The 16243-nt window shown below is 37.9% G+C and overlaps 2 protein-coding genes across 4 annotated transcripts; one reads left to right on the forward strand and one right to left on the reverse strand.

The window, feature by feature from the left end:
• The first annotated feature begins 1363 nt into the window (after positions 1-1363).
• Positions 1364-8358, forward strand: LOC148071874 (NXPE family member 3-like). 3 transcript variants are annotated; one of them, XM_087799807.1, is made up of 7 exons: positions 1367-1501; positions 3034-3167; positions 5221-5688; positions 5755-6050; positions 6350-6420; positions 7218-7415; positions 7479-8357. In XM_087799807.1, exons 2-7 carry the CDS (start codon positions 3060-3062, stop codon positions 8051-8053), a joined length of 1716 nt encoding a protein of 571 aa, XP_087655933.1. In that variant the 5' UTR covers positions 1367-1501; positions 3034-3059; the 3' UTR covers positions 8054-8357. The 3 variants fall into 3 exon arrangements, with proteins under 3 accessions (XP_087655935.1, XP_087655933.1, XP_087655934.1); XM_087799808.1 differs by lacking the exon at positions 1367-1501 and adding an exon at positions 1833-2064; XM_087799809.1 differs by lacking the exon at positions 3034-3167 and having other exon boundaries at positions 1364-1501; positions 7479-8358.
• A 210-nt stretch (positions 8359-8568) lies between these two features.
• On the reverse strand, positions 8569-15783 carry LOC148071875 (glycerophosphocholine cholinephosphodiesterase ENPP6-like). The gene is made up of 8 exons (XM_087799816.1): positions 15546-15783; positions 14231-14410; positions 14056-14167; positions 13835-13976; positions 10897-11073; positions 10522-10659; positions 9885-9999; positions 8569-8892 (listed from the first exon to the last, which is right to left on the reverse strand). Exons 1-8 carry the CDS (start codon positions 15781-15783, stop codon positions 8690-8692), a joined length of 1305 nt encoding a protein of 434 aa, XP_087655942.1. The 3' UTR covers positions 8569-8689.
• Between the last annotated feature and the right edge of the window lie 460 nt (positions 15784-16243).

The following is a 16243-nucleotide window of genomic DNA, read 5'->3' on the forward strand; positions in this document are numbered from 1 at the left end:
ATTCTTTTTCCAGACCATTTTATTTCAAGCTCCATAATTCTCAGTTTAATAATAATCCACTGTTTATTCACCGGGACCTGTTTTTCATTTCTCCAATATCTTACTTGAACTTTAAAACTTTGTAATGATTGGACACTATCAATAAAATTGAATGGAATGTCCCCAGTTTCCTCCAACTACCTTTCCTGCCTGACAGGTCCAGTAACATTTTTGGCTGCTATCTTTTATAGTGGATGACACCAAGCCAACGTGTGGTTCTGAAAATAAGTCTGAAATAATTGTGGATTGTACATAAAATGTTGTGCTAGTGTATACAGAAGTGAAATCAGTGTGAGTCACAGAGAGCCCCAATGACCGCCAGCAGATGTCAGTGTTTTTTTTGCCTACCAAATTGAATTTGGAATTTCCTTTATAATAACCTAGTAGTTTTAGTTATAATCGCATGCACTTGACAGCTCATAACTGCAGTATTTGTACAACCTGTGATATATTCTCTTTATTATTAGGCCGTTTTGTCCAGCATTTTTTTTGTACTTTTTATATACAAATGAAGCATAAATTGAACATAGAAATGTTCAATAAAAAAGCTAGAGCAGCAGAGCTTCCCGGCTTTGCCTTGAGCTTTTGATCGAATTTAATTGACCATCCAATGCTCCTTGTAACAGCTAAAATAAACAACATATATGTAAGAGGACCCAACACGATTGTCTATTTCCCTCCTCCCACATGAGTTTCATTACCAGTACTGCCTGACCTTCTAGAGAAAGATGATATGTCCTTTTCCTTTTTACTTGCCAATTGTCTAAACCCTCCGGCTATAACTAGTGATCCGACTGGTTTCAGTAGAATGACTTTAAGCTAGTTTATCTGCCACCTCAGTACGACATGTTGGACCGCATTTTTGTTGGAGAAACAGATCATATTCACTTAAAGTAAATTGAGTAAACTGTTGACTTGGGCATCAATTATCACAGAATATCACAGAAACATCTGATATTGCACTCTAGCCTATTTCCACATATGAACTGCCGGTTTCTACCTATCTATATATTCTTTTTCAGAACAATTCCTCATGTTTAATACAAGATGGCTCGGATCGGAATATACATAGTCTCTTGCATATTATTTTTAAAGTGCAATGTGCTAAAGATTAAGAAACCCCTTATTTGTATATCCGATTAGACGGGGGTGGGCGGCTCTATTTTAATACCACTTTTATCTCGTAATCGAGTATTTTCGTTAGACTTTAATCTCATAATTTAATAAAATAAAAAATGAAATCGTTACACGAGAGAGTTAATCGGACGGTGGGCGGGGCTAACGCCTAAAAAAACACGCATCTTTGGCAGGAAGGGGTTGTTCAGCAGCAGGTAACAGGGAGGCAGGTGTTCAACCGTTTTATCTTGGAGGTTTTCCCTGGAACCCGAGAGAAGTTCAGATGACTACATGCTGTGGATTTAACGTTTAGTTTCCCCCGGGGGAAGGAAATAACTTTAAACAGGTATGATTTTCTGGAACTCCTGTGTTATTCTCAGTATTATCTTGCTCTTTAAAGTATGTACTTTTTTGAGTATTGTTTTGATTGTTTAAGCGCTTTGTGACCCTGGTCTGGAAAAGCGCAATATAAATAAATAAATATTACTTACTTACTTATTTCTATCAGACGTTTTTTTTACATTTTGATTTTTTTGGACTTTGGACTTAGGTCTGACAGCAGTTTCTGTGTTTACTTGTGGGAAAATAAAGTACTATTGATTTTTTTTTAAATTACATTTTATATAACTGGGGTTCGTTTTCCAAACTGAATCCGGGTCTCTATCTATCGCAGATAAAAGGGTGATATATTCTATTTAAGGTGGATTTTCAAGGTGTTCCCTCTAGTAAGCATGAATTTCAAAAAGAGGAAGGAAAAGAGACTAAAACAATGTGATCACGCCCGCACTGAAAACCTTTGTGTTACGATCCAGCGTTCCTTATTATGAATCACAACTTAGTTTTGGAAACCAGCGGGTCTCAACCACGGTAAAGACGTCAGAAGGCTTGTAAAACGTGTCCATTGCTACGGTAAATATAATATAAACGCTCCCAGCAAAGTTTTTTTTTGTCACGAAAGTACATTAAAAATGTTGGATTCCGTTTGAGTAAATTATTATTATTTATTTATTATAATATTTATTTATTTTACTAAAACTACAAAAATATTCTTACTTAATTCAAAGTTTAGTAATAGGGTTATAGCGGGTGATGCATCTAAAACTTTTTTTTGAGGTAAATTTAAACTTATATCATTTTAATATGTTAATAGCTACACATTTGTTTTTGATCATGTTAAAAAAATCTTAAAAGGTTAGACGTTGACATATTATAATCATGTTTCTTTTACATTTGAGATACATCATCTTCTTCTTTAACCCTATTATTACAATATTTAAAATGATTTATTTGTGTTGTTGGTTAAAATAAATACAAAGATAATAAATATAAATAATTGTATCAGGTTGACAAAAAATGAAACAAAACATTATTACTGTTGATTTATTCTTAACATTTCCGAAAAAAAAAAAAAAGAGAATTTCCAGATGGACAAGTTTATTGTTCATTCACACACCCAGTATTCAAATCTGTCTGTCACTGACACATCTATAATTGCTATGGAATGTTTTGGTGATAAAGTCAAGTCTCTTCAACTACAGCTCATGTCCGATCATTTACGTTGATTCTAAAAACCATGATAATGCATTTTATTTGTGTGCATTTTTCATTACACTCAAGGCCTAAGTTTGAAGACTGTAAATTGATTTATGAATCAAACACATTGCGGAAGAGATGAAATGAAAAGCCCTTTCTGTGTTTTAAGCTGTATAAACAATTTCTTATTTACATTTCAGCCCTGTAAAAAAAACATCTTTAGTACATATTTGATCACTAAACACTAGTTTAAGCGCTCTCTAAACAATGTTGACTTACTTGAAGTATGAAGCTAAGCTGTGTTGTGTTGCTGAAGTGTCACCGTGAATGATGATTGTTTTACAGACTGGCTGCTGGGATTGAATGGGATCATGAAGGCTAAACCGTTACAGAGTTCCGTGTTCAAATTTGGTGCCACGCTCCTAATTTTGCTGACTTTGCTGACAGTTTTTCTGTCCTACTACTTGGACGTAAAACAGGTGAGAGCATTGCTGAGAATGTGTCAGCAATAAAAAACATATAAACATCCTGGTTCAAATAGGAGCTGGGCTATAAATATCTTGTATGTATTAACTACAGGTTAGACAGCTCCTTCTTATTTAGACACAAATATAAACTGTTGCAATAGTCCATACGAGAAAACACAAAAGCATGGATTTAAAGCTCCAGATCGTGTTGTGACATCATTTTCCAAGTGTAGAGATTTTTCTCAGTTGAAGGAACCAGTTTCTGGTCAGTTTTCTGCAGTGTTGAACTAGAGACATGTCTTAGTCAAATACAACACCCAGGTTTCTCAGGCTCAGTTTGACAGACTGACCTAAGTCAAGTACTGACTCAACCCTGGAACCGTATCATCAGGCGCAATAACCAGAGTTTCAGTTTTATCTTTTAAAGATGAACCAATAGAGATTAACAAAATCACACAAAGTAAATAAAGTTCAGTGTCCCCTAAAAAAGTTCAGAAAATGATCAAAATATATCGTACAAATCCTATTGTGAGCTGAATAAATCGTATTGTGAGCTGAATTAAATAATTATGGTTCAAGAGTAGTTCTAACACGACTGGGTGTGCCGCTTAGTGTATATTGTCGGACCCATCTCACTATTATCAAGCAAACAAACATGACAGCTCAACCGCCTATGTCAGCTTGAACAGGAGATGACACAGGACACGGTCCTGGTGAGGAGGAGTATATGTTTTATGTTGTGGATCCTGTTTCTGGTTCCAGTCTCTTCTTGAAAGTTGGCTTCGATGCAACTTCCAAATGACACAAATATGCACTTGGACTGTTTGCTATGCTGCCATTCGGCTTCAGACCAAAAAAAAAAGAAGCAGATTAACCCTCTTGGTATCTCAGGGTCAAGGTGACCCAGAGGCTCGAAAAGAAATGTGTGTCCGTGGTATCCCTTGTGTTGTCTCTGGGTCAAGGTGAACGACCTCCTACATATGTATTTCTTTCAAGGGTTAAGATGGAATGGTTTTGCAATGAATGATTTGGACCATCTTTTTAGACTTGAATTTATTTAGTGGTAAAAATATTTTTTCTTTTTGCTTGCTTCTCTTTTTTTTTGGGATAATGATGTATGGAGGTTTATTTATTCATATATGTTGCTCTCTTTTACAGTTATATATTTTACAACATCTTCATTTCCACATTATTAACATTTTCTATGGGAGTATAGCAGAATGTTGAATGGTCGAATTAAACATTTCAAATGTTCTTACGGTGAATTCGATTTTTGGTTAAAATCAGGTTAAATTCATTTTTATTGGGTGATTTATTTGCACCTCAATCACTGCTAAAATAGGTGAATATATCCATCATACTCGTAACATGAGATCTGTACCCGTACTTCAAATGCACATACACGTAACTACATATTTGTACCCATAAAACACCAGGCACACATGTGGAATTGAAGACTTGTAGTCGTAAAATACTCGAAAAAATTACGACTGTGTATTTTATAAGTTGACAAATGCTTTAATCTGCTGTTTTTTCAATCACAGCGAGAAAAAAAAACTTTGAATTTATCGCTTTATAAACAACTTCAGACCAAAACATCCGTCTTCAATGACGCATGCATGCCTTCAATTTGTTCAGGCTTTTCCTTGATTTTCTGGAACTCCTTTTGTGTTATCAGTTTTATCTTGACCTTTAAAATGTATACTTTATTGAATATTGTTTTGATTGTTTAAGCGCTTTGTGACCCTGGTCTGGAAAAGCGCTATATAAATAAAAATTACTTACTTACTTACTTACTTCTGGATTACAAGTGTGAATATGTAGTTACGTCAATGCAACTTATTAGTACGAGTACAGATCTCGGGTATGTGGGACTTCATGTTCTAACTTCATACAATTCAATTATTCAATAAAAACAAATTCAATATCTACATTATTCAATTCAATTATAAAAAAAAAAAAAAAAACTGCTTAAAAATATAAACAACATTTTAAAAATTTAAATGTTTATTCATCTATTCAATATTGGAATGGCAATGATATACTTCCATATTTTGTATTTTAGGTTTTATGGCCAAACATACTTCCAAAGATGGAACCGCGCACCGAGTCCCTAATCCCGGAAAACAACCAAACAGGGCCTCTGTCAGAAGATGACTTCTGCAGGTTTCGGGCTCTTTCACCCGAAGAAGAGATTGAAGAGCGACTCATGCTGGAATCTAACGCCTGGCCTCAAACCCCATCCTTATCAGGGGAATTTTCTTTACTCGAGACAAGCAACCCCAGAGGCAGTTCCTTCACCATTTTACCACGGGTCGGAGGACAGCAGTGGCAAGTTGGGGACCGACTTCAAGTTACGATCGACATTCGGGATTTTCGGGGAAATCCGAAAAAATATGGAGGTGACTTTTTAATCGCTCGACTCCACAACCCACTTCTATTCGCCGGCGTCGCTGGACGCGTTGTGGACCATCTGAACGGCTCCTACTCCGCTGTGTTTCCTCTCCTCTGGGATGGAAAGGCAATCGTTGAGGTAGAGACTTGACTATCACAGAATGATGGGAATCTATTGACTGGGTTTTTCTCTCTCTACCTTTAGGTGAAATTGGTTCATTCCAGTGAGGCAATCACAGTCTTGCGAAAAGTCGCCAGAGAGCATCCGGACAGAGTGAAGTTTGGAGGTGTTTTTCGTAAAGGAAGAGTCTCAGAGACAACTGTGTGTAACGTTTGCCTGCGACCCATTGGCAGGCCCATATGTGACTTCACTGACGACAGAACGGGAGAGCCTTGGTTCTGCTACAAGCCAATAAAAATGGGCTGTGACTTCAGAATATCGCACACCAAGTTGCGATTTAGAGAGAATTTTGGGGTCGGAGAGAAGCAGCTCTTTCAAATGTAAGATTTTCTGGACACTGGCTCTTAAAGTGTAGAGAACAAGCTTCAGACTTTTGTATTTGGTACAAAACACAAACGTACAAAACAGCTGAAAATGTTTCCAAAACCGCATGGAAAGCCATACATTCATTTTTCCACAAAACTTTTCAGATTAATCGACCCATAGTTCCTTGTCCCATAAACCTTATCCAGTTTATCTAAGGAATGTACTTTTTCTCTCCAAACTAGTATTCAATCTTCTGTATGTGACGTGTTCCTTTCTCACTCAACATGTATTTATTGTTTGTTTTTTCTGCCAGTAAAACCAACCTGAAAGTGGCGGTACCTGCATCTGGACCAGAGAGCGTGATTGTGTTACCTGTGAAACAAGGTCATTCGATTTTTCTTCTCTCCTTTCAACTGCCGGAGTTATGTTCGCTCCAACATTCATGTGCGTTAATTTGACATCTTTTAGCCAACAATTTGTAATCTTCCGCTCAAGTAGAAGAACTCACATTTCTCCGATCCTTATAACTCTTCACCGATCCTTAAAACTCTTCACTGGCTTCCAGTTTCTTTCAGGATCAACTTTAAAATTCTGGTTCTAACTTTCAGATCTATTCATGGTCAGGCTCCTCCTTACATCAGTGATCTGATCCAGCCTTACACCCCAGCTCGGGCTCTGAGGTCTGTGGATCAGAATCTACTGATGGTTCCACGCACATGGTTCAGGACCAGAGGAGATAAATCCTTCCAGGCTGTTGCTCCTAAGCTTTGGAACGATCTTCCTCTCTCTCTGAGCTTGATGGATCTACTGACTCCTTTAAGAAACATCTTAAGATGTTTCTATTTGTTCAGGCTTTTCCTTGATTTTCTGGAACTCCTGGTGTGTCATCAGTTTTATCTTGACCTTTAAAGTATATACTTTATTGAATATTGTTTTGATTGTTTAAGCGCTTTGTGACCCTGGTCTGGAAAAGCGCTATACAAATAAAAATTACTTACTTACTTTGAAAACTGATAACCTTGAAGAGCTTAAAGTAGAGCCATTACTTTAGAATCAGGTCAGTTTACATCTCCACTGTGGCGAGCATCTCGCTGTATATGTTTCAAACCAGTGTGATTAGTTTTACTGATGCCTTTTTCGATGTGATGTGTTTCTAATGACTCATTTCCTCATCAAAATAGGAGTGAAAGGCCCGACTCTGGATAATGGAATTTCTGGTTATTACTACCGTGGTCTTTGGCAATCTGTGACTGGCACCCCAACCCAACATTTTGAAAACCCAACTTCCATCAGCCAATGTCTACAGGACAAAACAATTTACTTGTTTGGAGATTCCACCATCAGACAGTGGTACACATACTTATTGAAGTTGCTACCAGGTAACAATCATTGCAATGAACTAATGAAGAACAAATCCTTGAGCTTTTCTCTTTTTGTTCCAGGGCTGAAGCAGTTCAATCTGCACACAGGTCAAATGACAGGACCTTTTTTAGCTGTGGATTTCAAAAGAGTCTTAAATGTGAAGTTTCATAGTCACGGCCCACCAATTAACTTTGCCAACATACCCGTTGCTGAGCTTCAGTATGTAGCAAATGAACTGGATGCTGTCGCGGGAGGAGGAAAGACGATCGTGGTCATCGGCATCTGGTGTCACCTCGGAGCGTTTCCCCTCAGGGTCTACAGCCGACGTTTACAAAGCATCCGCCAGGCTGTCGTTCGACTGCTCACAAGAGCTCCAGGAACACTCGTGGTCATCCGGACGGCCAACTTTAAAACCCAATCGGCTTTGGTGTCATGGGTCGGGAGTGACTGGTACGCTTTAGAGCGAGACAAGATCCTCAGGGCTGTGTTCAAAGGTGTACGAGTCCAGTGGGTGGATGCCTGGGAGATGACTTTGGCTCATTATCTTAAACATGAACTCCATCCTCAAGACACCATCATCAAAAATATGATCGATGTCCTCTTGTCTTACATTTGTCCACAAAAGGGCCGGCCCGGAAAGAGGGTTAAAGGATAAAGATTCAGCCGCTCTGCTCCCAGTCTTTGGAACTCACTGCCACCTGAACTCCGAAAAAAATCGACTCTTTTAAATCACATCTTAAAACAAATGTATTTAAATATTTTTATTGCACCTAATCACTGTGTTTTATTTATGTGTCTTAATGTTTCCAATTGTTTTTTTAATGCTTGGCCGTTAGGATTACAATTTATTTATTTATTATTATTTAAACTGCGCTGTTGTAAAAGTGCGTTTCCCCTCTGGGGATGAATAAAGCTTTTCTATTTCTATTTATTCCGTGAAAAGCACCTTGAAATAAAATTATATTTTCACTGAACAATACATTTACTGGTTTAAGATTTTATAACCTAGTTTATTTATTGATTATACAGAATGCTAACTTTGTTAAGGTATTTTGCTCACATGAACATTGTGTGTCATGTTAACTTTGTTATTAATAATGTAATGTTTTAGCTCATTTTTGACAAAAGGTGGATTTTAAATTGTTCTACATGCAAATCTCCACTATCCTTGAGGTACCAACATTTGAACCGAGATCACATTTTATTGCACAACGAAGCACCGGTTACAACGGAATCCATTTCCTTTCACAAACGGCTCTCGTTGCGCTCCCCTGGAATGAAGTTGTCCGACTCATAACGCCGTTTTCACTCCAAACAAGCCCTTGCTCTTTGACCATGCGGTCTTCGAGGACGGAGGACGAGCACTTTGCAGGAAATACTCCACTCGAGACCACGACCCATTGTTGGGCAACGGTTCCACACCCATCGTCCGACACATGAGGTTATAAACGTCCACAATACGTATAGGTGCCGCTTGGAAGTTCTTCTTGAAATCTAAAAAAAAAAAAAATCTCATCAGTTTTTAACGCTTACAAACTTAATTTTGATGGACTGTAAAAAATATGGAGTAGTCTGTATAAAGAGGCTGATTAATGACTGTTATTTTAAAGACTTGTCATTTATTAACAGTTTAACGACAGCCCAAGTCAAATCAGTTTACAAGGAACAAGACATTTAGAGCATTTCCCCACTCACCTTCATGTTGACTAAAAAGGAACATTTTTACTCTGAAAATAATCCCAACCCCTAGAGTTATAGGTAAAAAAAAAAAAAAGTTAGTTCATTTTAGTGTAGCGACTCGCGCCCAGTGTTAATATCGAGATTTTAACTGAAATGGAGTTATTAGGATGTTTTTAAGCATCTTTTTGGAGGAAGTTCCTTCACTAGGCACCAGTCGCTTCATTGAAATGGATATGCATTTTTAATTCTACAACTCTATAAAGAAACAGATTACTCTGAAAACAATCCTTACCATTATTCAACATGAGGGCAAGTAGAAAATGAGTGAAATGTGAATTTTGGCTCAGCCAACCCGCTAAAGAGATTATGGAAAGACTTCACTGACCTTCATTCTTGTAGGATGCCTTAAAGTAACTTAAATTAATCATTGATATTGGATTAATACATTTAGATGTCATAGAAAATGTGCGGAAAATACAGGTAGGTAAAGAATTTACCCATTATATACGTTTTGCCTTTAATGTAAACAATTATTAAATGAGGTAAACATATCCCTGGATGCATGTTTTTGTTTTAAATATCACATTGTATTGAGCTCCAAAAAGGGACTTAATGTGGAAGTAGAGTTATCGTCCAGTCCAGTAGAAAAAGGAGGCATTAATCCAGCTCTTGCTACAAGGAGGATCTCATTATAAGCAGGAAACGCATTCGAAATCTAATTTAATTTGTATTTTTTCAGCTGACGGTCATTCTTAACACAATTATCCTCCCCCCTGATCTGACGGCGGCGACGACGAGGCACTCACCAGGTCCAGATGCCAGGAAAAAGGCTCTCATGTCAATATGCTCGTTGTCGTAGCCATGCCAGCCGATCTGACGGTTTCCTATTGGACCTACATATGCCTCGAGCTCCTCTTTGTTCTGTAGAGAAGAAAACATTGTCACTGCAGTTAAATAGTCAACAGATATTTGAACAATAGAATCTGAAGTCATTTCTTAATAACCTAAAGCCATTTTTGGGGTCAGGTAGTTTTCGCATCATTTTGAAAGTGTATTCATTACATGAATGGTGCAGAATTGAGCATTTAATTTCCTCCATTTAATACAGTTTTTATTTTTTTATTTTGCATCATCTTGGTTTTACATTTACCATCCTTGAGTTTTAATAAACTGCAACAGACTGGCGTCCTGTCCAGGGTGTTCCCTGCCTCTCGCCCTATGACTCTAGGATAGGCTCCAGTCTCCCCGACACCCCAGGATAAAGCGGTAGTCAATGAATGAATGAATGAATGAATGAATGAGTTTTAATAAACATCTTTTTATGGCTGGGTCTGTCTAGGACTTCCCAATAAACACTTCTAATCTACCCATAGCTAAGATGGAGTGCGAATGTTTAGAGTCTAAAATAAATAAGCAGATTTCTGCTGCGAAATGTCTTCTCACCTCAGATACATACCAGCCCGGATCTGCCACAAGCGTCAGTGGCGAAACAAACCTTCCGTGTTTATAGCGGAAACGGTTGGGGATCTCTTGTTTGGTGTACGTGTTGACGTTCTTGATGTGGGAAAAACTGGAACGCAGCTTTCAGGAGAGAAAAAAAAAAAAGAAAAAAGATGAGATTTCCCAGCATCCACCAGGACATGTTGTTTTCTACAACTCTAATCTTTATAAATTGATAATTAAAAAATTTAGACAAGAATAGTGCCATAGTAGACAAATTAAATTCCTGAAACTAGCAAATCATGGTTGAAAGCAAAGTTATTTTCAGAATCTACGCACTTATTATATAGCATTCCGTGAATCAATCCCTGCGCTCACCGATTCAAATCGGCCGTCTTTGGGCCACACGTTGACAACCGGTCCAGCACCCATCATCTTCTCCACATCAGCGAGGTCGATGAGCTTGTCCAGCTCAATGATCCGGTCAAGCCGCACGTCTGTCATGCCATGGTCCGAAAACATCATGATATTCACCTTATCCTTCAGGTTCAGGACCTGTGAGAGAAGCGGTGACGGATCAGAACCTTGTTTCAAACGTGGGTCAACATGGCGGTCGTTTTATTTATAGATTTAATCAAGTACTTACAAAAGTGTGCGATACTGACAATTTATTTGAAACTGGATACAAGTAATTTTAAGACTTACTCTGGGTAGAGGAGAGCATGCAAGATTTAGTACCAATTAAAATGAAAACTAAGACTAACTATACAATCAACCTAATTTTGAAAAATGTAACGCCTTAATTACAGATGATTTACTGACAATTTTACCAAAATATTTATTTTAACACACCTTCTTAATCCACAGAAAAACTTCTTGACTCCTATCGAACCAATCTAAGAATATTTTTTGCACAAAGTACACAGTACCTTCTAAAACACCATATTGTTACTTCTACAATTAGGATTGTAAATCAAACTATAGATTTAAGATTCGAAATTAGAGTAAAAATCAACTTTTGAAAATACAATTTAAGACATTTTAATGCAGATCAAGACCAGAATTTTAAAGTTGATCCTGAAAGAAACTGGAAGCCAGTGAAGAGTTTTAAGGACCGGAGAGATGCGAGTTCTTCTACTTGAGCGGGTCAGAATTCTCGCTGCAGAGTTCTGAATCAACTTCAGACGAGACAGCTCCTTCTTGTTAAGACATAAAAACAAACTGTTGCAATAGTCCAGACGAGAAGAAACAAATGCATGGATTACATTCATTGATTACATTACATTCATCACATTACATTCATTGATTAATGAATTCAATACCTTTTCAAAGGATAGTTCCCAGTTACAGTCTACAGGGGAAGCGCTTCCAATATTTACCCGGAGTACTTCCTGTCTGTGGGATGTTGGCCTAGAAGCGAGCCTAGCAACATCGGCTTAAAAAAACCCAAAAACAATCTTAAAATATAGGTTTATTTACGTTTTTTTATAACCGATTTATCAAGTCGAGGCTTCACTACAAGATGGACGTTACAGACGAGATCTCGTAGTATATGGAGGTTTTTAATGGCGTCTTTTTGTACAACGATAAAGTTGAGCTTGGATATTCATTTATGCCTACAATTCCAAAAATGGATTACTCCTATAATCCCAACCCTTAGTCAACATGAGGTTAGTACAGTGCTTCTCAATTATTTGCTGTTAGGCCCCCCCTAAGAAGTAAAAATTTCACGCCCCCCCCCCCCCCAAATATACGCTGCCACCGGAAATAATATCATTTGTCAATAAAATTGCACCTCTGCATAACATTATATTCTTATTAACATTAAAGAAGACTAAATAAAGAAATATGGATCAATTTAACAAATAATTACTTTATTAACACAGTAGAAAAAACTTAAAGAGCATAAATTTAGTGCAAACATTTTCTGAGCATTGGATACTGAAAGAAAACTTATCAATAAATAATAATTAAATGAAATTGACCAGCAACATTAACTCAGGAGCACAATATATAAAACTATTTGAACCAGCAATATATAAAACACTATGATACTGAATACTTATACATTGTAATTGATCAGCAACATCAACTCAGGAGCATAAAATATTAAACTCTTAAAAACCGAAAATGAATAAGACAATGTGTGCTGATTTGTTTCTTTTATCAAAATGAGGAAGTGAGGAAGCTTAATGGCTACAATGAGCTCGTTTTGCAGAGCACAGCTTTTCGAAGCGGGGTTTGAAGCATGACACTGCAACTCTCAGCTCGTGCTCAATGTTTAGCTGGGACCTGTACTTGGTCTTCAGTGCAGCAACAGTCTTTGTCCGCTACTCTTTTCCTCCCCGTTAGATACTTATCCATGCTATTCACTGCACTTCCACGGTTCGTTTACTCCACACACTCCAGTGCTGTGTCTCAAATCGCATACTAATCTTAGTATGCTAGAAGTTAGTATGCATCAGTTTAGTATGCATACTAACTAGTACGCAAATTGTCCGCAGATAGTATGTCTCAAATCAAACCCTGAAGCTACACTAACCGGAAATCACATGACAGCTTCTTCTTCTACTTCTATTTAACGATGTTTCAAGCAGCTGTTTGAACGCTATCGCCACCTGCTGGCAGCACGTATTGCAACTTTGGAAAAAGAAATAAAGAAAAAATATGAGAATCTAAATAATCGCGAGATATTTAAGCTGGTATCAGCAGCGAAGACGTGTTTATCCTCCTACTGCTGCTGAAAATACACATTTAAGTATATGCATATATATGCATTTATATATGACGTAACTTCCGTTTAAAACGTCACTAAAATGGCGGCTGTTTAGTATGGTTAGTGTCCATCGAACCATGCTAGTTTTGTGGGCGTGTTAGTACGCCATTTTAGTATGCATGGCGCACTAAATTTCGCATACTAAGAATTGAGACACACTAACGTACTAAAAATACTAACTTTTAGTACGCTAGTATGCGATTTGAGACACAGCACTGCTCTGCGCTACGGGCTCTTCTTCGGTGCAAAAAGACCCACTCCCTGCGTACACTGACAACGAGAGCGCCACTGCCACCTACCTTAGTGGATGCGCAATTACACTTTATTCTTATACGACACGTAAAAAAAAAGAAGCATGTTCCCCAGGGTCACTCGCGCCCCCCCTGGCATCGCTTCGCGCCCCCCTATTGAGAAACACTGGGTTAGTAGAATGTGAGTGACTTTTGGGTGGGCGATCATTTTAACAACAAATAGGGCTAAAGGCTAAAGAATTCTGCACCTCAAGCCAGAATTATTTGCGTCTTCGCCATCATTACTCACTTCCAGTTTGGTGTTGAGCGCCTGTATGGCCCTATCCAACATCCGCACGGCTTCTTTGACCAGGTCGGAGTCTCCTCCTCCGAAGTGTCCCGCCTCATCAACTCCTGCGTAATACAGCGTCGCCATTTCAGCTTTGCCCGACCTAGTCAAAAGATATTCTCTCAAAAATCAGATTTTCTTTAATTTCGTTTTGTCGATAATGCGCCAGGAGTGGTCGCTACCTAAGGTCGTCTAGAGCATCGTCCATCGCCTCGATGACGTGTCGCACAGAAAGGTTGGGAACGTAAGGCTTGCAGAACGAGGCTCGGACACCAAAGAGCTCCACCTGGCAGCCTGCAGACGAGGACAACTACCCTTCAAAACACACTTCGACATGTTTGTGAGCAAGAAACTCACCAGGCCAGTAGTAGTTGGAAACTCGTTTCCCCAACTTCTCGAGCGTGACCCACAAGGGCTCCGAGCCTTCCCACCACATCGGCAAAGCGCTGTCCGCGTTCGCCCCGAGCAGAAACTCTTTCCCCGACCGTTTGTCCCACATGAAGTTACCGATCATCTGATGAACCTCACAGTCGCGACCTGGCCGAGGACAAACCATTGGAAAAATTCCCAAGAATTAATGAGGTTAAAAGTTTCACAAGGATGTGTTGTGTGTTATTTTATATGACTTCATATTTCAGTGTCTGGTTTCAATTAAACTTCCGCAGTCCTTTCATCCTACAAAGCCAAAAAAAACAATAAAATCCTATGAGATCCAATGACTGAGGACGAGAGGATACATTCAACTACAGCAGCCTTTAAAGCTAAAGACAAATTTTGGATTTGGAAGCATTTACAACTTCCTCGAGACTCATGGGATCTGTTAATACTGCTACACCAGAGTCAAGTACTCGGACAATACCACAAATATATCCCTGTTTCTACAATACCACAATATATTGAATTATTGCCCTGTATCGTGAGATTGTTGCCAATACAAACCCCTACTGGAAACTTGCACAGCAACCGTGATGAGGGTAAAAGCGGTGGAAAGTTTTTGAAAGACTTATAAATGAATTAAAGAATGAATAAATCAAGATTTCTAGCCTTGTTCCTGTAGCTACGTCAAAAGGAGTCGTTGAAAATAATACTTATAACATAATTTACAGATAAATGTTATTAATATACCTATAAGAAATATATACATTTTATATACATTTCTTTTTTCCATTAAAGTGATCAAAATATACAATATATCAATGTAATTCATCTCAATTATTCTTAAGCAATCATGGGATTATCTAGTAAAAAAAAAAAAATTAAATCTGTTAGATCACGTTTATAATCAGAATGAGATTTGACTTTTGTCAGTTTTACAAACTCTGGAATTTTTTGTGGTGTCATTATAAAAGTATAGAAATAATACGAATTAAATAAGAGATTAATTAAATAAGATAAAATTAGAAGAATTAATATAAAATGGCATATAAATAAATAGAACAAAATAAAATACATTTAATTAAACAATCAAAAATATTCGGTTGATATTTATTCATTTAACAATTGTAGATATCCATATTATTCCCACATTAGTTGAAGTTTAACTGATACTTTTAATTTTAGAAGACAGACATAATAAAAAAGTTGATGATTTTAAAACTTTAGCATCTAAATAAAAGTGTTAAAAATGTCTTTAATCGTCTCGGTTATCTTGGAGTGACACCAGGATCGTCACCTGTCATGAAAGTGTTGAAGTTCGGCATAGACAACGTCGGAAACGCCGGCGTCATGTAGTCCACCTTCACGCCGCTCTGCACCAGCTGACGGAACCCCGGGAGAGACCTGAGGTCGTCCAGGTAGTCGTGACGGAGTCCATCGACGAGAAAGAGCAGCAGCGGCCGAGCAGCGACGATCTTCAGCAGCGACAGGAGCAGCAGAAGTGGAAGGAAGATCTCGAGTCTTCTCGACCTCATGACGCCGATCGAAGGCTGAAGAAAACTGGTGTCTGGAGGTCCAACTGTTTTAAAGCCAACAGCCGCGGCTGAAACGAATTAATCTCGATCCAGACACACCTTTAACTTGATTATTGTCTTTATTTCTGACAAATTCACTACACACAGTACAATAAATATTTTAAATATATAAGTCAGTGGTGGCTGGAGAAAAATATTTTAGGTGGGGCAGTACATTCCCCCCCCTATCCTATATATTACATGTAAAAATCAACACATTAATAGGAAGTAAGTAAGGGTTATTTGTGGCGCCTTTAATACATTTAAATCACTTGGATTATAATCAAGTTATTTTATTGTCAAATATACATGTATCAAAACATACGACATGAATGAAATTGCAATTGTAACTGTAAAATAATGTTAGTTATGCTCCTTGTTTCCTTCCAAATGAAAAACTTATGTATATACTGTACATCAT

This window comes from Callionymus lyra, chromosome 9 (genome assembly GCF_982586985.1).
Source record: "Callionymus lyra chromosome 9, fCalLyr1.hap1.1, whole genome shotgun sequence".
NCBI lineage: Eukaryota > Metazoa > Chordata > Actinopteri > Syngnathiformes > Callionymidae > Callionymus > Callionymus lyra.

Bases quoted from the DNA above. Each gene is read 5' to 3' on its own strand.
- LOC148071875 (XM_087799816.1), bottom strand. From the start codon at position 15,783: ATGAGGTCGAGAAGACTCGAGATCTTCCTTCCACTTCTGCTGCTCCTG. The intron at 13,977-14,055 runs GTAGCGACCACT...TCTTTTGACTAG, and splicing joins GATGCTCTAGACGACCTTAG to GTCGGGCAAAGCTGAAATGG. The intron at 11,074-13,834 runs GTGAGTAATGAT...CTTCTCTCACAG, and splicing joins CGCTCAACACCAAACTGGAA to GTCCTGAACCTGAAGGATAA.
- LOC148071874 (XM_087799807.1), top strand. From the start codon at position 3,060: ATGAAGGCTAAACCGTTACAGAGTTCCGTGTTCAAATTTGGTGCCACG. The intron at 3,168-5,220 runs GTGAGAGCATTG...TTTGTATTTTAG, and splicing joins ACTACTTGGACGTAAAACAG to GTTTTATGGCCAAACATACT. The intron at 7,416-7,478 runs GTAACAATCATT...TTTTTGTTCCAG, and splicing joins CTTATTGAAGTTGCTACCAG to GGCTGAAGCAGTTCAATCTG.